The following is a 25663-nucleotide window of genomic DNA, read 5'->3' as shown; positions in this document are numbered from 1 at the left end:
TTGCAAGGTGACTGATGACTGAGACATATGAGACAACTTGCCAAATCCCATTACAACATGAGCAAGAAAGCAGCAGCAGGAGAGGAGTTATATTATCTTGAGGGAGACAGTGACTTGTTATAGTGATGATAGGACCATCAAAATATAAGAGCGGAGATGCAGTAGGTTGTTTGACTTCAATATGACTGAAGACTGATACAAATGAGAAAATTTGCCAAATTCCATTACAACATGAGCAAGAAGGCAGCAGCAGGAGAGGAGTGTGCTGATCTTGAGGGAGACAGTGACCTGTTATATTATGATGGTCCTATCCTCACTATAAGAGTGGAGATGCAGCAGGTTTCTTTACAGGAAGGTGACTGATGAGTGAGACATATGAGAAAATTTGCCAAATTCCATTACAACATGAGCAAGAAGGCGAGGAGAGGAGTGTGCTGATCTTGAGGGAGACAGTGACCTGTTATATTATGATGGTCCTCTCCTCACTGTAGTGGAGATGCAGTAGGTTTCTTGACAGAAAGGTGACTGATGACTGAGACATATGAGAAAATTTGCGAAATTCCATTACAACATGAGCAAGAAGGCAGCAGCAGGGGAGGAGTGTGCAGATCTTGAGGGACACAGTGACCTGTTATAGTGAGGATAGGACCATCATAATATACGTAAGAGTGGAGATGCAGTAGGTTTTTTGAATGCAAGGTGACTGAAGACTGATACAAATGAGAACAGGAAGGCAGCAGCAGGAGAAGAGTGTGCCGATCTTGAGGGAGACAGTGACCTGTTATATTATGATGGTCCTATCCTTACTATAGGGGAGAGATGCAGTAGGTTTCTTGACTGCAAGGTGACTGGAGACCGAGACATATGAGACAACTTGCCAAATCCCATTACAATATGAGCAGCAGCAGGATAGGAATAAGTTGATCTTGTAGGTAGCAATGACTTGTGAATTCATGTGATTATGTTCGTTAGGATAGGGGTGCATGTGATCGGGGTGTAGAACATTTTATGAGAAAAGTTAACAGATCTAATTATAATATTAGAAAGACAGCAGGAGGAGAGGAGTGTGCTGATTTTGTGGGAAGCAATGCCCTTTCAATTCATGTGACTATGTTGTCAAGAACAAGGTGTACATGTGACAAACGTCATGATGAAAATAAAAACATTGGGGCAGATTTACTTACCCGGTCCATTCACGATCCAGCGGCGCCTTCTCTGTGGTGGATTCGGGCCCGGCCGGGATTCTTTAAGGTAGTTCCTCCGACGTCCACCAGGTGGCGCTGCTGCACTGAAGTTCCCCAGAACGCTCTGGAATACACCGAGCCAGGCTGAGTGAAGGTAAGTGCAAGCTCCGCAAGACATTTTTTTTTTAAATGCGGCGGTTTTTCCGAATCCGTCGGGTTTTCATTCGACCACGCCCCCTGATTTCCGCCGCGTGCATGCCAGCGCCGATGCGCCACAATCAGATCGCGTGCTCCAAAATCCCGGGGCAATTCAGGGGAAATCGGCGCAAATCGGAAATATTCAGGTAACACGTCGGGAAAACGCGAATCAGGCCCTTAGTAAATGACCCCCATTATAACCAACCAGATCCTAAGAATGCGCACAGCAGCAGGAGAGTAGTGTGCTGGTCCAATGGCAGACAGTGACCGGGCCATGGATATGATTAAGCTGGTGTACAGGGCTGCATACTACATTCTATATATAAGGCCAAGGAATTAGTGACAGCAGTGGAGGAAGATTACACCGATTTTGTGGGGTTGCAGCGACTCCTGTAACAGTATGTTGTTTTGGGTGGGGCTACAAACTCTATAACCAATCAGTTCCTGAATATTGGGGCAATGTAAGAAGAGTAAGTCAGTGATCAGGCAGAGATCTAGTCAGAGTTGAGTTTGGTGGCGAAAACAGGGTTTCACATACTGAGCAGCGTCATGAGGTGGGGATAGAGATCCATAAAATGGTAACAATGACGATGGCAGCAGGAGAGGGGAGTGTTGATTTTGTGGTGAGCAGTGACTTGTGCACTCACGTGCTCCTGTTGGCTTTATGGTTTGACAATAGTAGAAACCTATCCGAAATATTGTAGTGGCATCAACTTTAAGCCTCTAGAACCAAATTGGACTTGAAATATTGACTAAAACTGGTACCATACAGAACCATGTATCATCCGACCACAGGCAAAGGCGAGGCTGGTATCGATGTGTAGTGGTTTGTTTTCTTGTAGCAACCTCTCGTTCAGCATAATTGGCACAATAATGAATAATTTGCGAAGCACTTTTAGTTAATTAATGTTGCACTGATAACTGAACCCTTTAAGTGTTATCGGGTGGGGCCCTGGGTTTGAAGGAGCAACGAATCTCCAGTATTAGCGGGCTCACTCAGCGCTTCTCTGATGCTAAGTAAATTAATACTTTACATCCACTTTGAAGTGCGGCCTCTCTGCGCTGGTGCCTAATCGTTAATTAGGATTAACAACTGAGACCGCTAATTAATTTGGAGATTTCTCCGTTTTCATTGATAAATCTATAGAATGGGATTGGTGGAGACCAAATTCAAAGGAATTTTTTTTTAAGAACAGGTATCATTTTTTTTTTTTACTGTTTTGGGTATCAGTTGCTTTGGGCTTTTAATGGAAATTACTAGTGATCTTCTATGGTAGAGACACGGTATAGCGCCAAATGTCACAGGCAAAGGCCATGCACAACAAAGACACACAGGGGCTTATTTACTAAGGGTCCGCACTTTTGTCTGATTTTCCGATGTTTTGGGGATTTACACCATTGTGACTGTTATTTAACTGGGGGTTGTGTTGCACGCAATCGGATTGTGGCGCGGCTGTGCTGATTTCGTGGGATAGAAATGGGGGGGGGGGGGTAGGGCGTCGGACGATCTGACTGATTCGGACTAAGCGCGGGATTAAACTTTCAAATTGTGTTTGAAGACAATGCACTTGCATGCACCAGGAAGAAGAAGGTGAACTCCGGTGGACCTGAGCGGGGAAGCGACACATGCAGGATATCGGGCACATGATCTTAGTGAATGGCGGCACAGTGTATTTATCACTCAGTGCTGTGTGTGTATATTTGATACATAAAATGTAGTGGTCAGTATGAGCGCCATCATACAGTCATTAAGGTTTATGGAAATCGAAGCTTTTATTTTTTAAAAAATCTTTTAAAATTCAATAAACGTATCACGAGGTGAAAGGGAGGGCTATGACATGTGTATATCATTAGCACCATGCTGCTGCTCGGGAGGGTAGGGCCCAAAGCCAGAGTGAAGTAGATGTAAAAAAAGAGGGTCAGTCCGCAGCAAAGAAAATCACACAAAATATCCAAAATCTTCAGGGTTTTTTTTTGTACAAAACGTACTTATCAATATTACAGAAATATTCTCTAATTTTTACTTCTATTATCTCATTTATTATTCTATATATTTTTTAAAATTTTTTCTTGATTCTTCTTTTTCAAATCTATTTTGGGGAACATCATCCTCCAAAACGGGGCCATGTGTCATGCCTGTAATTCTTTCCATAGGCTGCGGGCCGCATAATGCTGAGTCAAGGATATGGGAAGATAATTAATACCGCATCTATGGCGAGTTTAATAGGTGAGTGATGAGAGATGACAGTTGGGCTTTGGAATTCATAGTTTAATTAGTAATCATGCATCTGATTTAATTAAGCTTGTATCAGAAAGTGGTAAATCACTGACACTATGTATCAGGTCAAAAGACGGATTAGCAAACATTTACGGCCTCCTTAACCTGTGTGCGAGCGGCGCACCTGTGCAAGCCGCGGCGCGGAGAGAGCTCATTAGTATGGTGTCTGGTCACTGGAACTGATAATTAATGATTTGATAATTGCTCTTTGGATTTTTGTTAAAACACGACCTGAAAAAAAGCAAACAAAAAACCATTTTACATTTTGAATATATTTCAAATTCATTGCACTCAATCTGTACAGTAGTTACAGGTTTGAGAACTCCAGAAGTAACTGTAGCAACTTGGTCCATATTATCAGGCACCAGGGGTAGTGGACCCACTGGACCACTACTGGGCGATGACGTAAGGCGACACCTGGGACCGGAGTCTAAGTAGCACCCGGGTTTCACCAGTGCCCGCCACAAAGTGGGTCGGACTTGCTGTGGTGTGGAGCCACCAGGTCGCTCCACAGGCGGGACTGTCCATGGTGGCGGTCAAGGCGTAGTATAAAGTCGTAAGACAAGATTGTGGTCGGGGACAGGCAGGGGGTCGAGACAGGCAGCACAGGATCAGAGTCAGGGACGTAGAGGAAGGTCAGGACAGGCAGTACGGGTTCACAGTCAATAACATAACCGGGGTCACAACAGGAATTCGGAATACAAGCACAGGGCATCAGACAAGCTTTCTCTAAGGCTACATTCACACGATGTATGCCCGCCGTACAGTAGTATGGTGGGCATACATCGGCGCTGCGGAGAGGAGCAGGGGATGAGCGCTGCTCTCCCCCACCCCTCGCCATAGGAAGATACAGCGCACGTTGCCGTATCACGGGAAAAGATAGGACATGTCCTATATTTTCCCGGGCTACAGAGCGGTACGGTGCCGCACGTGTGCTGCACCGTACCGCTCCCGTACAGGGCCGTGAGCCCATAGAAGTGTATGTGGGACGTATATAGGCCGTATATACGTCCCCCATACATGTGTGTGAATGTAGCCTAAGGCTGTAAGGCACAAAGATCCAGTGGGGGACACAGGAAGGGGCCGACTATTTAACAGAACTGGCAGCCGGCCAGCGCAAATTATCGTCACGCCGGCCCTTTAAATCTCCTATCTATCTCATATCTATCTATCTATCTATCTATCTCCTATCTATCTATCTATCTATCTATCTATCTATCTATCTATCTATCTCATATCTATCTCATATCTATCTATCTATCTATCTATCTATCTATCTATCTATCTATCTATCTATCTCATATATATCTCATATCTATCTATCTCATATCTATCTATCTATCTATCTATCTATCTATCTATCTATCTATCTCATATCTATCTCATATCTATCTATCTATCTATCTATCTATCTATCTATCTATCTATCTATACAATATCTATCTCCTATCTATCTATCTCATATCTATCTATCTATATATCTATCTATCTATATATCTATCTATCTATCTATGTATCTATCTATCTATCTATCTATCTATCTATCTATCTATCATTCTCTTATTTATCAATCTGTCTGCCTATGAAAAAAAGAAGTCCTCCATCAGCCTGTCATGCAAAAATGGAAATAATTTATTTGAGCCAAATGAATACATCACTTATAAGCCCGCACAGGGGGTTCTTATCAACTGCACTTAAGGGCAAGTACATGGGGGAGTGGGGAATTTGGCTCCAATGAAATGACTCCATTTGTGCATAAGAAACTGATGGCAGACTGTCTCCAAACCCAGAATTGGGGATTGTTTGCTGTCTGACCATCTTTCCTTCTAACTATCTATCTTTCCCTCTCATTCTCTTTTTCTCTCCCTTTCTTATTTCTTTCTTTCTTTTACCCTCCCTTTCTCTCTCCTCCTCTGTCTCTTTCTTTCTTTCTTTTACCCTCCCTTTCTCTCTCCTCCTGTCTCTTTCTTTCTTTCTTTCATCCTCCCTTTCTCTCTCCTCCTCTGTCTCTTTCTTTCTTTCGTTCTTTCTTTCTTTCTTTCTCCCTCCCTTTCTCTCTCCTCCTCTGTCTCTTTCTTTCTTTCTTTTACCCTCCCTTTCTCTCTCCCCCTCTGTCTTCTTCTTTCTTTCTTTCTTTTACCCTCCCTTTCTCTCTCCTCCTCTGTCTCTTTCTTTCTTTCACCCTCTTTTTCTCTCTCCTCCTCTGCCTCTTTCTTTCTTTCTTTCTTTTACCCTTCCTTTCTCTCTCCTCCTCTGTCTCCTTCTTTCTTTCTTTCTTTTACCCTCCTTTTCTCTCTCTCCTCCTCTGTCTTTTTCTTTCTTTCTTTTACCCTCCCTTTCTCTCTCCTCCTCTGTCTCTTTCTTTCTTTCTTTCTTTCTTTCTTTCTTTCTTTTACCCTTCCTTTCTCTCTCCTCCTCTGTCTCCTTCTTTCTTTCTTTCTTTCTTTTACCCTCCCTTTCTCTCTCCTCCTCTGTCTCTTTCTATCTTTCTTTCTTTCTTTCTTTCTTTCGTTCTTTCTTTCTTTATTTCTTTCTTTCTTTCTCCATCCCTTTCTCTCTCCTCCTCTGTCTCCTTCTTTCTTTCTTTCTTTTACCCTCCTTTTCTCTCTCCTCCTCTGACTCTATCTTTCTTTTACCCTCCTTTTCTCTCTCCTCCTCTGTCTTTTTCTTTCTTTCTTTTACCCTCCCTTTCTCTCTCCTCCTCTGTCTCTTTCTTTCTTTCTTTTACCCTTCCTTTCTCTCTCCTCCTCTGTCTCCTTCTTCCTTTCTTTCTTTCTTTTACCCTCCCTTTCTCCTCCTCTGTCTCTTTCTTTCATCCTCCCTTTCTATCTCCTCCTCTGTCTCTTTCTTTCTTTTTCTCTTTCTTTCTTTCTTTCTTCTTTCCTTCTCTTTCTTTTTTCCTCTCTCTCCCTCTCTATCTTTCTCTATCTATGAACCATCTGTCTATTTCCTTAACTTCCTTGCGTTCCATATCTATGTATCTGCACCGCTTTAGTTTATATAACCTCACATACCTGTAAATCCTTCTCCTGCCCTTGCACCTTAAAGAAAACTCCTGTGCCCTAGCTAGCGGTTTCCCGTTGGTCACAGAGACCTGGCACTTTAAGCGAGAATTATGTGCAATATTTGTCTAGTAACTTTCTCTCCATTCCAGACTATAACGCCAGTTGTTAAACCTCTTTATAGTTGCCAACAGGTGCCTCGACCAGCCTCGCTGTATCAGCAGTGTCGTCCGAGAGCCAATAAACCATTGTAACATATGGAGAAAAATCCCGACTGCTGAGCTAATCTGGAAGGCAGTTACTTTCTGGTGATCCGAGGCCCATGGAACAAAAATTGATCAATTACACAAATTAAGCATAGCCCTTCAGGAATTTATTTTATTGGTCTGGACATCTGTTTCAGTATTGTCCAAATCCAAAAATCAAACGGTGCTTTGAGCTGCCAAGTTAGGCAAGAAAATCTAGCGGCCATAAAACTACAACACAAAACCACTAAGTTAATATTACATCCATCTGCTGAATGTTATATAAATATGCAGCCCTTTTTTTATTTTCTTTGGGAATACCATTTATTTTTACAGTGCCCAGTATGACATTCGACAGCATTCTGTGCAGTTTATTACAAAGCGGCCATAAACGTTGCTTCAAAAATGCATTTATAATTGTGTTACGAGTCCTTGGTTAAGTGTCCGCGCCACCTGTCCTATTTATAATTAAAAACAGAAATTGTTTTATTTCAATTTTTTTTTTTTTTTTTGGGGATGGAGGGGAAGGTGTTTCAAAGACTCGGGACAAGGACTCAAAAAAAAGTTGCAATTATAATTTTTTTTTTTTTTTTTGGGAGAAGTTGTTAACAAATGATTTAAGAGGGTCTGGCTGGGGATTTATGGCTGGAAATTATTACAAGGTATTGAGAGTTGTTAAAGGTAAATGCGCACCTTATAAATAATTAAGTATTGAAATGAGTTGACTTAGTGGATACAGCCAGGTTCAACCATAGGGGAGGTGCGGTGATGGTGGAGGAGAGGAAAGACGTGCCAAAAACTGCATTGTGTGGCAGAAGGAAACGTGTCTGACTTCGGTCTAACCTTTGCTGACCTATAAGAGATTTGAGATTTCTCAAAAACAGCACACTGTCCATTACACCTCAGCTTTATGGAAGTGAATAGGGCTGTGCTGCAATACCACATGTGACCAGTTCACAAGTGGGGCGCTAGCAACATGTTTTTCTTAGCCTTTTCTTTGTCATACTGTTTCACATTGATACTTGCTTCTGGGAGAGGTACAAAGTACTTCATGCACTTTCTAGAGTTTTCTATGTGGGTCTTACAAGTATAGGAAAAATCAGATTTTATATTTTTGGAACTATTTGAATTTTTGGAAAATTTTAGCTTGTACTGCAACAATTCTCTATGTAGTACTGGCCTTAAAGGAGTTGTAACAAGTTATCCTCTATATACAAACACTGGGCTCAGCAATTGGGTACCCTCCGGATTGCTGGGAGTCCCGTTGTTATGCCTGCCTTCCCGTGTATGGCCGGGGCCCCCTTCCTGTGTCTGGCCAAGGTCCCCTTTGCATGTCTGCTTGTGGTTCCCTTCCCATGTCTGGCCGGGATCCCCTTTCCGTTCTGGCCGGAATACCCTTTCCGTATTTGGCCTGTGTCCCCTTTCCGTTTCTGGCCGGGGTCCCCTTTCCTTGTCTTGCCGAGGTCCCCATTGCGTGTCTGGCCGGGGTCCCCTTCTCCACTGGCCGGGGCGCACTCTGCATGTTGGGCTGAGGCCCCCTTCGTGGCCAACTTTGCAAGTTTATCAGCACCCCCAATCAGCAATATTTTTCTATTTTGGACAACTCCTTTAAGCTTTATTCACTCTATGCTCAATACCGCTCATAACCTGTGGTCAGGGGTGGCACTGTTCTCAGAAGAAAGCAGATATGTTTTGGTTAGGAGTCATGATTTTAGTATTTCTTGCCCCCTATTGGCCCCATCAGCTTTTAGGGCCCAGATGCAAGGTGACCATTATTCCATGTATATGAGATGTAGAGGACATGCTGGGATTTGTAGTTTGGAAATCCACGCGCAGCCTAAGCTTGCACTAACTGGTCCTCTGCTTCTCCGCTTACATGCTGTAGTCCTCCGGAGACTTATCCTTCATACTTTAAAGCATCTCTCAAAATAACAACCTCTGCGAGGGTAGACACGAGCCGGGTGAAATACTGAATGAGTTTTCTGAAAAGCTACGAGGGAGCTCCTGACTGCTCTGTAAATGTGTTTAATAAAATGTGTGTTTAGCAGCTCACCGCCACGGGGAAAATCTAGAAGGATGAATTTGCTACAGAATCTTTCAGTAAAAAAGTCTTTTTTTGCAAATCTTGTTATAGAAGCAGTAGATTATGGTCGTAACTCTTCTGCTGCCAGGAGAGAGTCAAGAATCGGGTCGGATTAAGCTTTAAAATAGACTCTAGCCTGAAGAGAAAAATCACACCACCAATTTCTATGTGATTTATGACGGGTCGTTCAAAAAAATAGCTAGAAATTGCTCAAATGTTTATGGGAAAACTGGAAATATACTGGGAATATAGTCCATCTCCAGCCATGTTTGATTTTACATATGGTCATTGTCTTAACTAAATACAATCTCAGAGGGAAATGCCTACAAGGGACACGGCAAAATTGGTCCCTGTCCCCATGGAGCTCACAGTCTAAACAACCTACCAGTATGCTTTGGAGTGTGGGAGGAAACTGGTGGACCCAGAGAAAACCCACGCAAACACAGAGAGAACATACAAACTCTTTGCAGATGCTGACCTGGGTTGGACTTGAACCCACTCAGCCACCGTAAACAATGACACTTTCTATAGCATTAAGTTGAAGGTTCATTGTTTACTTCCAGTGAAAATAAATAATATCAGATAATAAACAGATAAATCTGTCCCTGGTCATGTGATGTCACAGAGGTGCATGACTCGTTATATCCCTGGTCATGTAATGTCACACGGGTGCATGGCTCTTATATCCTTGATCAAGTGACGTCATGTCACACAGGTGCACGGCTCGTTATATACCTGGACATGTCACACAGGTGCATGGCTCGTTATATACCTGGACATGTCACACAGATGCATGGCTCGTTATATATCACTGGACATCTCACACAGGTGCACGGCTCGTTATATCACTGGACATGTCACATAGGTGCGCGGCTCGTTATATCACTGGTCACGTGATGTCACACAGGTGCTTATATTGTATATTATACAGCTCGGATTTATACACAATTCATAAGTGTAAATTATTCTCCGACTTTTTTCTTGCAGTTCCGCATCCTCAGAAGCAATTAGCGTATAACACCTCAAAAGCCGGTGTGGTAAAATTAACTCAAACACTAGGAACTGAATGGATTGACCGGGGAGTGAGGGTCAACTGCATATCCCCGTAAGTACAAGTTGAAAATATTGGGTGAATTTCTTGACCATATTTAGTCTTCTGTTTGCGTAATGTATTTGCAATACCCAACATTTTTGATGATTTCAATGGGTTCATTGAGTTGTATATGAGAAGCCAAAGGATGGATCGACGGTGAAAATTGTCAATGCCTGATCCTTTCGCATTGGCAGTGGTGTTTTCCCATCTTCCCAATTAATTCATAAAGTGCACCAGTCATAATGTTGCCCTTCCTTTGGTGCATTGCATGCTGGATTTACTAAGAGACTGGAGTATGAGCGCTGGAAAGCCGGTAAGACCAGGTCAGACCTGGCCAGAGATTTTAGCTATAATCTCTGCTGGTGTTCAGAAGGAGGCTATAATAAATATGGCAGGCTGGGGCATTCACACCCCAGAAAACTGGTGGACAAGGCATGTTAAATTCACTCCATCGGCTGAACTGGCATTAATGTGTTCGGTGAGTAGAGTTGGCCAGTGAGTGCTCGGCTGCCAGTCGTTGAAGGTGTTCGGACTCCTTCACTGATTCTGTATCATTGCTGTAAACGATCACGAGAGCCAAACATTTAAGTGACATCGACTTTCAAATTCCGACCTAGACCTTTCATCAAATGTTGGCTTGTAGGACACATAAATTGTGCCCGATAAATCCCAAGATAGGAGAAGGACTTCTAATTACTAAATGTGCTTTGCGCTTATTATTTTTTTTTTTTCTAGGAAAGGTTTTCATTTTTTCCTAAATGAAATTCTGGCGTGGGAAATAAATCACTAATAGGCTGTTAGCGCAGCATAGTCAATACACCAGCACATTAGTACGTTGGCACTCGCTGTCGGTAATCTGGAAATAATTCAAATGATTCTTGCCTACGAAGATGCACAATGGCAGGACTCCAAAGTGAAAAAAAAACACACACAACCAAGGAATTTCTGCACTGATACATCATCCAAGGGCTTCTTCATACACAGTCTTCAGTTGGCGTGAAAGCCAAAAATTTGGTGCTTGATTTTACAGGCATCTTGTAGGGAGGCCATGCAATGGTTGCATCAGAGCTCGCAATCTAATTACCGCTCGTATCGTTGACTTTGGCTTGGGTAGGATTTTTAAAGGTGACATGACACTGTCAAGCGATTAGTGGCCATTAGGAAGAATGGGCGGATTGGCTTTGTGCTGATCCGTTGAAATGATTTGCAGATGAGGCCAAAAATTCTCATTGGCCTATTAAACTTCAAATTGGTTTTGCAAATGAGAATGAATGTGTATTTTATGGAATGACATTTGGGACTATTCAGATTCATTGTCAGAAATTGTTACTTTTGCAGAAAGCTGTCTCGTTAAGAAAAGCCCAATATCCTATTAGTATGCTCTAACTTAAAAGGGGTTGTCCAGAGGTTGAAAAACATGGCTGATTCCTTTCAAAAACAGCCCCACACCTTATCATGGTTTGTGCTGGTATTGCAACTCATCTCCATTCATCCTTATGCAGTTTAGTTGCAATACCAGCACAAACCATGGTCAGGTGTAGAGTTTTTGGAAGAAAGCAACCCTGCGCCGGTTTTCATACGACTGAAATCAGGGGGGCCGGCTGTTGGGCGATCCGACTGATTTGGACTGAGAGCGGGATTTAACTCCCAAATTGTGTCTCAAGATCAAGCACTTACATGCACCAGGAAGAAGAAAGTGAACTCCGGTGGACCTGAGCGGGGAAGCGACACATGTACTGTATCGGGCACACAATCTTAGTGAATCGCGTCAGAGTTCATTATCGGCGGACAATGCACTTTCTTTGAACTCCTCCGGACGGGAAAGTAAATGTGCCCCAAAGTGTTAAGTTTTATGCACCAGTCTTAATAATTGGTGCAGCCGGCACATGTCAACTCAGAATAATTAAGCGGTTCTGACCTCTTGTGCCGTATTGGCTTGCCGACATTCATGCCAGTCCAGGGCTGGTGTCAATTGCAACAATAGCCTGCACGTTCTAGTAAATTTTGCTGGCCAAAGCCTTCCCTTGTTGAAAACTGGCATACAAGGCATGATACACCCACCCCATTGTCTTTGTAGCTCTCTATGATCAGATCACAGCTATGCCCAAGATATATAAAGAAATTAATCAGCACAGAACACTATACCTAAAAAAATGATGGTTAAAATCTTTGACCTTAGGGGTCAAGATTGCTATATTATTACAATCTCGACCACAAGGCTAATTGCACTTGATTTTGGATCCTCCATCTCCTCCATAAGAATACTTCACCGCTGAATAGTAAAAGTGGGAGGACAATATTTCTTCATCCTATTATATTTTTGAAAGAAATATTTGCCATTGTCGGGGATTTGCTCTGATGAAGCAGTTTGTTTGAGCATCGCTAGTCATTAGATAATGTCAACACTACCTTCAGAATATCTTACTACTAGGAAACAAATCAAGGCTATTATCTAGTGGTACTTGGCCAAAATGATACATTATTCAAAGTGTTGGAAGCGGCCGCCGGTATTAGCACTTTTGGATAGTAATGGAAATTCAGACTTATATATTGCAGTGTGATAGATGAACTCTCCGCAGGGGAATCTGGCAGGGAAATGGTTAAAAGAGAAAGTGTGCAGAGTCAACAGAATTGCTTTTACACCATGGGGGTCATCAACTTGTGGCTGTGAACTATAATGTTCAGAGTGACATGGCTGCTCCCATACATAATTGGGGGGATTTGTTGAAGTCATTTCGGCTAAAAGTTCCTGCATTGCAGCGAGTGTCAGTTCCATGGCTGTTGTGGGTCCTGGTGACAACTTCACATCTCCAGGACCACTGTATGACCATGGACACCTCTGACCCAGCCAAGGGGAATGGACACTCGCTGGAATCAACAGCTGTAGCAGGGTAAATTTGGGTAAGCCAGGAAGACCCCTTTAAGACTGGTATTCTATATGATTTGAAGTAAGATCTTTGGTTCTTTGTTCCCACCCAGCTTTCCTAGGGTGCTGAAAAACTGATATACATTGATTCATATGTCGTTCAGCTAGCAAGTGATTATCTAAGTTATGCCTCCCTTGATATTGTAGCATGTCACCCAGCTTTCCTAGAGAAACGCACATCTAAATGGATATGGTGCAGATCGGGAGCTTGGGCTGCAAAACTAAGTCTAGTCACCGTACATTGGTGGTAGGAATTACCCCTGAGGGGGTAAACACTTAATGACCCACATTTCCTGATATGAGAACAGAGAATGCCTAACTAGATGCAGTCCCCTTTATTTGTATGGCAGCATATTGGTAAAGACCCAGCTTTCCTATTTGTGTATTATCGGAAAAGAGACTGCCTAACTAGATGCAGTCCCCATGCTGTACAAGCAGAACTCTCAGTGTATGGCAGTATGCTGGTATACACCCAGCTTTCCAGGGAGTGGGTAGATTTTTGTAGTGAAAGTATTTGAATAAATGTGAATTTCAGGGATTAGTATTACTTAGGCAAATCAGAGACATAGCAAGTTATTCCCTCCCTCAAGGAAAAGAAGTGGGGTCCATCGAGACCCAGGACATTTATCCCATCTCTCAGTTCTGGGCCTAATTTAGTGTAATGGCTTAGAAGGCAAAATAGGCCTTGTTGTCCATAGCAACCAATCACAGCACAGCTCTCATTTCAAACTGTGCTCTTGTAACAAGAAAACTGTGCTGGGATTGGTTTATATGAGCAACATGGATCTGGCCTGGTCTATTATAGATAAACTATGAATTTTCCAGTCAGTCAGAGTGCGGCGGCGGCTGCTTATTTGCTGTCATATTATGCAACTTCTCAACAGCGTCCAGCATAGGGTGTTTATATCAAGTCGTGTACAATTAATTTGCCTAAATGACCAAAACAAGTCCCAAGTTCCACTGTATCCTCTAAAGCAATGAGGAACACAACGAAATGTAATAAAGTTTGAGCCTCTGAATAACCAGGAGCGGGGAATCACATCGCCTGACTGAGCCCCCATCCCTCCCCTCCCCCCGCAGCCTTGACAATCTCGATTAAAACAATGATTTCCCATTAAAATGTACAAACAGCATTAACATCCCATTTTATTAACAAGAACCGGACACAATAAAACTCAAACACTTCAATTTCACCGGCGGCAGGCCTGGATGGAAGTGACACTGATTGGCGCTATCTCTCCGCGGCGTCATATTTGTGTTGCGTGCAATGTATAATTTCTGTAGCCCCCGGAACAAATAAATTTACATATCTCCGCCGACAATGAAATTACATTTAACTTCTTATAGATGACAGTAACTAAAATCTGAACTGCCAATTGTAGTTCATTAGTGTGGCAGGGACGCTTTCCAAATGTTAATAAAAATTCCAACATGCTGATAAATTAGCGCTTCTAAGGAGCATGTGACACCCTGGTTAACATATTCAACCTCAATTATAATTCCCTTCAGCACCCTGTTATCTGAAACTTTCGCTGGCAATCAAAGGTGCTGTTTTTCAGCGGCCAATTTTCTAGATAATGTAGCTTATCAACACAGTGGGTAAACTTGCCAATGAAATCAAGCAGCACTGAACCACACACGCGCTAATTGCAATGCTTTTTTTATGCATATTTACAGCCTGTCATTTCAAAGAAATCAGTGGCCCATTGAGGCACCCGGTTAGCAGGGAGAAGTGACGCCTGCAAATGAAAATTAGCAAACAAACCGGTGACAAATATGAAATGAACAAATATATTAAAAGGGAAGAAGACGGTAAAAAAAAAAAAAATTCTCTCCTAGAACGTCCTCTGAGCTTTAATTTAGGCCCTGGCCATGCAACACTGGTTCTGAATAGAGATGGTGGGGCGGCGTGGTATAGAGTGCGACAACAGTAAATTGCGCTTTAGCTAAAGTTTTGTAATTATTAAATCTCCAATGTGTCGTAAGATCTATGTTTGCTGCCAGTGAATGATGACACTTGTCTTATATCCAGTGGGGGAGCACTGGATTTTTACTGATTTATGGAGATTAAAATGAATCTGTCACCAGATTTTTTCTCACTAAACTAATAATTCCTACTGGTCAGGTATGAATTGCCCTTTCTAGAATTCCATTTTTTGTATAATCTCACCTGTTTAGCTATAAAAAGAATCTCATGTGACAATGAGCAGAGAAGAGTCAATTTGGAGGCTGAAGGAGAAAGACTCACTTCAGACTTCAGATCTTTGATTCTATAGCACTTGGAAACATATCTTTAGTGTTATATTGAATACAATAATCTTTTCTATCAGACTGCTTCAATTAAGGGCTTATTCACATGGCCGTCTGCGGGGACGTACATGCGGCCGCAAATTTGCAGCCGCATGTACGTCCCCATAGACGGCAATAGCGGCGCGGGGCAGATGCGGTGCCACACATGTCTGGCACCGATCCGGCCCGCACACCGCAAAAAGATAGAGCATGCTCTATCTTTTGGCGTGTGTGCGGCCGTGCGCCGCTATTCTCTATGGAGGGAGGAGGGGCCGCCTCCTCCTCCTCTCCAGCACACGGCGAATGTACCTTAAGCTACATAACCTAAGATACACACAGTTAAAGGCATAGCGCCACATTTATCATTGCTTGTGTACCCATTTTCTATTCGCCCCCTTGCACAATAGCTGAGCCCAGCCATTAGAGCTGGAGTCTTCTAATAAATCCAACGGGTGTGAGAGAATGGGGGCATCGACAAACAATATTATATGATAAATAATATAATAAATGTGCCCCATAGTCCGGAAATTCCACGTAGACCTTTGGTCCTTCCATCTCATAATTGGTGAGAGTTGTTTGGTTGGGTCTTCATAGATCAGCTATCATTTGCTATTATTGGAAAACCCCTTTAAGTATTAGGTTTTTTTTCTCGTAATCGACTTTCATTGATTTAATCTGGTAAATAGTGGCCTGAATATTTATTATGTTCTATTTAATATGTTTGTTACATTATTTATCTCAGAGAATGGAATCAGGAATAAGTAATGGGCTATAAATGATGATGGCACTGCCGGGGAAGACATTTTGCCTCTCTCAGCAAACTTCCTGTTTTATACGTAAAACACTTTTGCTTTATTAGAAAGTATTTTTCTAAAACATTATTCATTAAAGTTTTATTTACTTAAAATCTTTTGTTGTCTGTTATCAGCCTATTTCTGTAAGTTTTTTTTGTTTTAAGTTATACAAATCATTTTTGGAGAAAAAAATTACTGTTTTTTTTTCTTGACACAGCGCCGCCATAGTACATGCGTTGTGCCTGGTATTGCAGCTCAGATTCATTTTTATGAATGACTTTGAAGTGCAATACCTCACACAACCTATGGAAAAGGGAGGAGCTGTTTATGGAAGATAGCAGTCATGTTTATGAAAAATTATGGTTGGTCTTTATCTACCAGATCCTTCACCGGTAAGAATTTGGCAACAAGGCCCAAATAAAACTTGTCAGAGCTGCAGTTTGTCCTTCAGAGCTGTTCTTCCTACAGAAACTGTCACAAAATTGATGACATGTCATAAGGCCCCTGGTCTTATGGTAGCAAGGTGGTAGCATCAACAAGATGTCCTACATGCCCCCTTAGGTAGTGAATGGCGCTCCCGAAATAACGAAATGAAATGTAAAAGTAATAAATAAAATGTTCTAAATCTATGATGTCTACTTTGTTGCAGGGGCATCGTGGACACACCGCTCATCCATTCAGAAGCCCTAAAACCACTGGTAACACGCTGGTTGGCCGATATACCCGCCGGGCGGCTGGCACAAGTGACAGATCTACAGGCCGCTGTGGTGTACCTGGCGTCAGAAGCTTCAGACTATATGACTGGCCACAATTTAGTTATTGAAGGGGGTCAGAGTTTATGGTAGCCAAAATGGGCGAAGTCTATTTTTGTAGCTATTTGTTATGAATTATCCTCTATAAGCTATTTTGTAAATAAAATTGTATAGAATTAAAGACAATGGGGCAAATTTACTAAGAACAGTGCAGTGTGTGCTACGTGCAGTGCTCTGTGTATAATGCAGGGGGCGCCAGATTCAGGATTTCTGGCACACGTTCTTCATGAATCTGGCACCCCCTGTACTTCTCTGACAGAGTGCACCACTTTTACTTTGGTGCTGGAGAAACCTGAGCGCTGTGTTCAGCAATTTCTGACACTCCCATAACAATGAATGAAGTAACAGGACGCATCCTCAACCTAAGGCCCCTTTCACACTTGCGTTTTTCACGCGCGTTTTCTGCGCATGCTTTTGACACGCAGAGCTTGCATTGCACTCTGACCCATTGTAACCAATGGGTCTTTTCAGACTTGCATTTTTTTTCACGCACACATGCGCGTTTAAATCTCGGCATGCTCTACTTTTGCAAGTCACACGCGTGAAAAACGCACCATACAAGTCTATGGAGATGCATCAAAAACGCATCGCACTCTGAGACACTTGCAAGTGCAATGCGTTTTTCACACATCAATTGCCATAGAAAAGATAGAGCTCAGCCCTGAGTCCATTTCACGCGCATTTTCTGCGCGTGAAAAACGCATTGAAATTGCATTGAAATTGCATTGAAAACGCACGTGAAAAACTGAGACACTGAACAAACTCTGACTGAAAACTGATTGAACACTGATGCAAAATGTGCGTTTTTCACTGACCAAACCCTGATCGCACCCTGATCAAACTCTGACGTGATCTGCAACGCAAGTGTGGAAGGGGCCTAACACTCCATCAATTGGTAACAATGAGGTCCTAGAAGTTGGACCCTCACTCATTATCAGACACAACAAGCCTGGCACAAGCCCTTTAAGAGAAACCTTTCAGCTCCCAGTACATATATAATCTAAGCATATGCATATTTGAATTGTCTTCCAGCATTAAGCAATGAGAAAATCTGTGGTTCAGATGCAGAAAAATCTTAATATTTAATTTTATGCAAATTAGCATTTAGACGCCTCATGGGTGTGGCCATTAAGTCCGGAGCATCCATTATTTTCCAATTTTGGGGTCGTATGGCATTGACAAACAATACTAAGCCGAAGGCACTGGATGGTGACGCTCAGCATAAAAGGTTACAACTGGACCTCACAGGTATATCCTTGGAGTTTGGGTTTTCAAGGCTGCATTGCAGATGTGCCCCTATACATCATATTAACACTGCAGCCAGTCACTGGCCTCAGGCATCACATGACTTATGACCTTGAGGCCAATGGTTACCTAAATGGAAGTCGAAACTAATTCAAATTCGGGAAATGACTTAGGGAATTGCTACCAATGCAGTTTTCCAATGCCAAAGCCTTCAAATCTGAGCTTTAAAACTGAATTGCCATTCTACATATTTCCTCTAGGGGGCAACCTTTGCCTATTTTCTAATGATATCTTCCCCCCGACCCCTTTTTCAGTATCTTTTTAACTTTGTTAATAGTGTATCTGAGGTGTAAGTCAGAACCTATGATACTTTTTGTAAATTTTCAACATTAATGTCAAATATCTCAGAATGACAAAAAAAAAAAAGGAGATAATAATCTTGTACCTGAGCGCCCGGGTGTGTGACAGAAAAACAGCTTTTTTTGCAAATTAACACAATAATCATTCCTTCCCAAATTTCCTTGAACTTAGAAATGCTAACGGCTCACACCCGTCTCTTTGTAATGTAAACCTCTTGGTTACATAGAAGTGGGTACAATAGTGTGCACATAAAGGGGTCGGCAAATTTTTTTTCCGTCCGGCTGTAATTTTGGATGTTTTTCAGCAAAATATAAGGAATCTATGTGATGGTAAAACCTGGGGAATTGTATTACATGTGCATTTGTGCTTGTATTGGGTTTCGCAGGTGCCGGGTGCCTATACTTTTTGGACAAAGGGGTTGTACTTACTATACTTACTGCAGGGTACGTAATACGTATTGGATTTGTAAATGGAATAGGATATTAGTTGTAGGGTTCTGTATACTGGAATCGGTCAGACCCCTCAAGAATCTGATTTTAATGATTATTTGATCCGCTTTAACATGAACTTTGTACCCATACAGGGCACATGCACACTTAGCTCAGTTGAGAGTGTATGTGGGGCTCATTGAACACCCAACAATCGGATTTAGAGGATTATTCTATCCACTTATGGGGGAAAAATTGCATCTGATTAATTAAAAACTGGTACACAGTCTTCATTAATCTGGCTCTCCCTACACTGCTCAGAAAGTGTAGCACTTCTTTTTTGGGTGCACTTTGTTCACTTTGGTGCACAATCATGTGTTGCCCACAGAAACAGGCTCGTATGTCGACCCAATCCCATAGACAGCACCCCTTGTACAGAAGGGGAGTCCTTGCAATATGCTATGATATGATGCAAGGACTTCCCATGTGCTGGACAAACTGCAGCGCCAGTACTGAGGTCTGTCCAGCAGATGGGTAGTCCTTGCATCATATTTTAGTATAATTCAAGGACTCCCCTTCTGTATAAAAAAGAAAAAGTGAACATTTTTTTCAGCTCACCAAAGGTCGAAGATGGCCAACTGCACGGAGGTAGAGAGTTGGGTTGCTCCGAGGCATAGAAATTCACAGTAGGAAAGACAACTCCAGCATTGATGAAAAAAAGTATAAAAAATGGATATGTATGAAAAAAATAATTAAAAATAACTTTTAATTCGGTAAGGTTAAAAACCATGTGCACATGGATAAAGAATTCTGCTCCGCTTTCCTGATATGTAAAGTGAAGCCTCCTGTCTGTTACTTCATCAGCCGGAGATTCCTGTCCATAACATGGCCGCAGATGGAGGGTCATGTGCAGTGGCCTAGCAAGACTCTACTGGGCCCTGGTGCAAACTTTGGATATACCTAAACTCTCCCTGCTACCCCTGTCCAGCACACTACACGTATATGCGACACAGAATTATACTTATACTACTACTTATATATGTAGTCTCCAGCAACTCTTATTAAGGAAATGCTCACAGTAACCCCCTTAATGAGATGTCAGAAGAGACCCTCTTAATGAATTGGCAGCAGAGGCCCCCTTAAGAAATGGCAGCAGAGGCCTCCTTAAGAAATGGCAGCAGTGGCCCCCTTAAGAAATGGCAGCAGTGGCCCCCTTAAGAAATGGCAGCAGTGGCCCCCTTAAGAAATGGCAGCAGTGGCCCCCTTAAGAAATGGCAGCAGTGGCCCCCTTAAGAAATGGCTGCAATTACCCCCTTAATCAAAGAAAAACAATAAACTTCGTACTCACCTCCCCCAGGGATCCCACGGCTTCCTCTCATCTCTGGCAGCAGTGCAGGCAGATGCAGGTTCATCCGTGCCCCTTACCTGCGCACACACTGTATGACGCGGCGGTAGCGCCACAGATGACGTCATCAGCATGTGCCTGCGCCGCATGCATCTAGTAATAGATTTGTGTTGGTAAATTACCTAATATCCAGCCCCCCTATATGGGGACCATATACTGCCCAGTTTCCACGGTCTGATCGCCTTAAGCAAATGCTGCTAACTGTAAATTTAAGAAATTCTAGACCTGAACACAATCAAGTGCAAAAAATAAGCTAAAATGTTGTGAAGGTTCCCTCCTCTTAAACCAGAACAAAAATCCTTTAATCCGGGAATCTTCTGTGTTTTACAATATTCAGCATTTTTCCTATTTTTATTAAAATAAAATTTGTGAAAATTGCAAAGACGACTCTCATTTACACTGCAGGCACAACGGCCCCTGGGTGTGAGGGGACGTGGCTGGGGGCCCGGGAATAATGACTGGACTCATGTGAGGTGTGAGAGCACAGCGGAGGAAGGGGCTTCATGTATCCTTATCACCTCCACCACTACACTGATTATCCGTCACCACGGAGGAGGAGAAGGACTGGAAACAGGGAATAATAACTTTTATTCACCCATATAATATGTACAATCGGTAGTAACCGAGGTTATAACCCGTATATAGAGGATCTATCTATCTATCTATCTATCTATCTATCTATCTATCTATCTATCTATCTATCTACTATCTATCTATCTATCTATCTATCTATCTATCTATCTATCTATCTATCTCCTATCTATCTATCTATCTATCTATCTATCTATCTATCTATCTATCTATCTCCTATCTATCTATTTATCTATCTATCTATCTATCTATCTAGAAAAAGAAAACCAAGGGCCACATGTATCACTCGTTTTTTCTGTTGTTTTTGCACCTTTTCATTCAGGCGCACCGCTTTTGCACCATTTTTTCGATTAAACGCCAAACTAGCTGCGCAGCACAAATAACCAGCTTTCCCTCATCTATCTTACCAATCCAGATGTTTTGCTGCGCCTAATGATATTCATCACTTGCAACGTTTTCATTTAGGCGCAAAAACAGGCTCAAAAACACTCCAGCCCGAAGGTGGCGTTATCTGAGAAGAAAGCACTGAGCCCCTTTGCAGAACAGCTCATTTCTAGCAGCAAAGCTCAGCCAGACACTAGAACAGATAATACAGACATTAGATGCTCTGCAGACACTTGAACAGATAATAGATACATTAAGGGCACATTCACATGGCCGTCTGTACGTCCCCATAGACGGCAATAGCGGCGCGGCGCACACGTGTGGCACCGATCCGGCCCGCACACCACAAAAAGATAGAGGATGCTCTATCTTTCGGCGTGTGTGCGGCCGTGCGCCGCTATTCTCTATGGAGGAAGGAGGGGCCGCCTCCTCCTCCTCTCCAGCACACGGCGGTATGCCCGCACGGCGGGCATACCGCTGTGTGAATGTACCCTTAGATACACTGCAGACAGGAGCTGCAGACTCTATTTACAGTTCATCACCTTCTATTTACAAAACATTCTGCAGAATCCTGAGCTCACAGCAAGAGAGAGGAGAACTTTGCAGAATGTTGCAGATTCTACATACAAGTGTCCCCCATGTAATTCTGCACAGTATCACCAGTGTGTCTGAGGGGGATATTGTGCAGAATTACAGGGGTGCAGCAGGAAACCAGCACTGGGGGATCCCCTCCAGGAGAAGCCCCTGCTGAGGAGGTCACTGGGTGCTGGGTGTCACACACCTGGGTGCTGCTGTGAGTGTTATCTTCATTCTGGGCTGTAGGAGAAGCAGAGAGGAGCTTGTAGTAGGATCACATGTAACTGCCTGAATCTAACATTGCGCTGAAACTGCGCCAAAATTGCGCCTAAACTGTGTTAAAGCAAAGTGATTAATAAGAGGCAGAAAATATACTTATCACAGATGGTTGTAGCTTGTGATAATTCTGGCAAAACAGTGCGCCAGAATTTAGGCGCAACTACTACACTTAGGCGCACAAAAGTGATAAATGTGGCCCCAAGTCCGCACAGTGGGGAAAAAACCTCAATAGAGGGGGTGCAGAGCCTTCCTAGATCCTGGCAAGATCCTTCAATAATAAAGTTAAAAAAGTGTAGGCAGCACTCCAAAAATACAAAATTCCAAAGGGTGAGGTTTATTGAAACAGTGGGGAAGTTTCCGTGTGAACCCCCTTCATCAAGCATTATCTATCTATCTCCAATCTATCTCCTATCTATCTACCCATCTATCTCATATCTATCTATCTATCTATCTATCTAATATCTATCTATCTATCTATCTATCTATCTATCTATCACAAACAATAGGCAGCGCTCCAACTTTGAAAAAGAGAAAATGTGAAGGTTTATTCACCCATATATAAATGTTTCGGTTGAGCAATACAACGTTCTCAAGAAAGTAGATATCAATCTATTCATCTACCTCTATCTATGATCCATTTCTTTGTTTAATATTTGCAGATCGCTGCCACAGACATGTAATGCCACAAATAATAGGATAAATCTGTGTGTAGGATGTGACATTGTGGTAAAGTTCGCGCCCCCCTGGATCTGGCAGTGTAACGTGCACAGACTGTTCCATGGCCTGTTCCTATTCAATAAATCTGCTCTCGTTCCCTTCTACGAGACCTTTTTTGTTTGTAAGCAGATTTGTTACTCGCCCGCAATCTGTGCCCTTATTTACACCCCACCCCCGGGTTGTTGTTTGTTCACACTGAGAAAAATAGAACATAACTTTCTTTGTCTTCCCAGATTTTTCCACGCAGCGGAGATAGATATTTCTAAAATTAGTTGCAACTGTGTCATTTACCTTAACCTTTAACCTTAGAATCCAGATTACCTAAGAGTCTATGGCCGAATCTTATTCTGGATTATGAGAAGGCTCGCCAGATAGTGTTTGGCTGGTAGGTATCTCTCCTGATCCCCTATACACATGCATTCTCGGCTCGGCCAAGCATGCGTGTTTTCACAACTGTGACAAGGGATTAACTGAATGAGATTTTTAAAGGGGTTGCGCTTAGTACTGGATTCTAACTTGAACTCAATCCTATCATCAGGTTCAGAAGTGGTGATGCCTAAAAATCAGCCCATGCAATCGTAGTGTGTAGCCCCCAGCAATCTGATACCTATTGTTCATATCCGATCACTACTTTGACTGACCCCCCCATATCCATTCACATGAGATCAAAAGCATAGCAAATGCTAATATCCAACTCCCTGCTCCTTATCCCCCCATACACCGCCATAGTGAGTATCAAGAGGTCCCCAATGCCTCTAGATGGTCGCTCACAACCCCAAATCATCAGATTTTAGTCTTCCATATACAATGATAACACCCATATAATTTTGTGATCTTTTGTAGGAACCCTTTTGTGTAGGCAAACTTATCAGGTTTAACATTTAAGCGCTGCAAGGCTGTAGTGCTAACCACTGAGCCACCTAATTATTATATTATATAAGCACCGTATGGCAGATTGATGTATATGGAGTATTATTGGTAAACTGATACCAAATGAGGTAGATATGACATGGTCTTAGCTGTATGCAGGGGGCAGGCATTTTAGGTAGCCCCTCTAGTCTTCCGGCCTAATGACTGACCCCCCTGTATAGTCAATGAACAATAAACCCCGACCAGTAGTTGCAATATAACTGAAGTATACAGCTGTTACAGCATGCTGAGGGTAGTAGTACCACATCAGCTAGAGAGCCGCCGCCGTCTGGACAATGGGGCTTCCTATTTCGGATTTTTGCTCCCTGACCCCACACTCCATTAACCATCAGAGACATCCACTCCATCTTCTCAACAAACCGCGGGGTTTACACAAGCACCTGAGTTCAATTTACATTATTTGCAGACTACCTCGGAGCGCGCCATTCCTTAAAAGTATCAGATGAAGGTAAAATAAACAATATGTATCGGAGACTTGTCTTATATGGTCAAATTCAAGTCCTACATTAAAATACCTTTTTTTGGTGGAAACTGTATGTAAACTCCTGGGACATATTTATGTCTGGGTTGTTAAACTTTCTATAAATACGTAAGTCAGGACTTGTGACCTGAAACATCTGTCGACAGTGCGGCCGAGGGTAATTCATTAATTGTATGGAACAAATGAGGGAGGGGCAAGGTGATGGCGGGGGAACGGAGGGTTAATTTGGGGGGGGGAGTGGAGGGGATCTTGTGTGTATGATGCGGTGATCGATGGAGATTAGGGGTAACTCATCCATAGGCAAATTAATTGGATGCTACGACTAAATGTGAACATGGCTTACATTGTAATATAATAGTGAAATAGTAATAACATAGTAGTAATGTAGTAATAACATAGTAGTAATGTAGTAATAACATAGTAGTAATGTAGTAATAACATAGTAGTGACATGGTAGTAACAAAGTAATAATGTAGTTGTAGCATTGTGGTAACTTAGTAATGACATAGTAATAATCTAGAAGTAACAAACGGTTTTGCTACTGAGACACATGTTGGGGGTGGGGTGGGGGGGTTCTGGGCAGCTCGGTCCCATGTAACAGGTGATAATCTTCATGGCTGTTCATGTCTCACGTGCATTAGCTTATATTTATAGGTATAGCTACCGCAACTACTTTACTTGTTTGATTTATTTGCTGCGATTATTGCACCTACCCATGTTTATTCAGTATACTGCATGTATGAACGTTGTTATAGCAATAATACCAAAGTAGTAACATAGTAATAACATAGCAGTGTCCTAATAGTAAGTGATGACTTACTATGTTACTATGTTATTACTAATGACATAGTAGTAACACAGTAATACCATAGTAGTAACATAGTAATAACATAATAGTATTATGTAGTAATAATAGTACATGTATTAATAGTAATACATAATAGTACATGTAGTAATGACATAGTAATATCTTAGCAGTAAGATAGTACAGGTGGTCCCCTACTTAAGGACACCCGACTTACAGACAACCCATAGTAACAGACAGACCCCTCTGACCTCTGGTGAAGTCTCTGGATGTTACTATAGTCTCAGACTACAATAATCAGCTGTAAGGTGTCTGTAATGAAGCTTTATTGATAATCCTTGGTCCAATTATCACAAAAAATGTTTAAACTCCAATTGTCACTGGGGCCAAATTTTTTTTTGTATGGATCTACAATGATAAAATATACAGTTTCGACTTACATACAAATTCAACTTAAGAACAAACCTCCGGACCCTATCTTGTATGTAACCCGGCGACTGCCTGTATTGACATAGTAGTAACAAAGTAATACCATAGTAGTAACATAGTAATGACATA

General features: G+C 42.3%; 1 protein-coding gene across 2 annotated transcripts in view; it reads left to right on the top strand.

Moving 5' to 3' along the window:
• LOC140104008 (uncharacterized) overlaps positions 1 to 17155 on the top strand; it is a 33635-nt gene extending 16480 nt beyond the window's left edge. Inside the window, exons 9-11 of one of the 2 annotated variants that reach the window (XM_072127333.1) lie at positions 3537 to 3609; positions 9978 to 10095; positions 16742 to 17155. In XM_072127333.1, coding sequence (XP_071983434.1) covers positions 3537 to 3609; positions 9978 to 10095; positions 16742 to 16937 — 387 coding nt within the window. In that variant the 3' untranslated portion in view covers positions 16938 to 17155. The remainder of the gene's footprint in view (positions 1 to 3536; positions 3610 to 9977; positions 10096 to 16741) is intronic. The other variant, XR_011850224.1, reaches the window with a different exon arrangement.
• The last annotated feature ends 8508 nt before the right edge of the window (positions 17156 to 25663 follow it).

The sequence above is a fragment of the Engystomops pustulosus genome, chromosome 10 (genome assembly GCF_040894005.1).
Source record: "Engystomops pustulosus chromosome 10, aEngPut4.maternal, whole genome shotgun sequence".
Classification (NCBI taxonomy): domain Eukaryota; kingdom Metazoa; phylum Chordata; class Amphibia; order Anura; family Leptodactylidae; genus Engystomops; species Engystomops pustulosus.
Note: the sequence above shows the minus strand (reverse complement) of the source record. Positions and strands in the feature narration are given on the sequence as shown.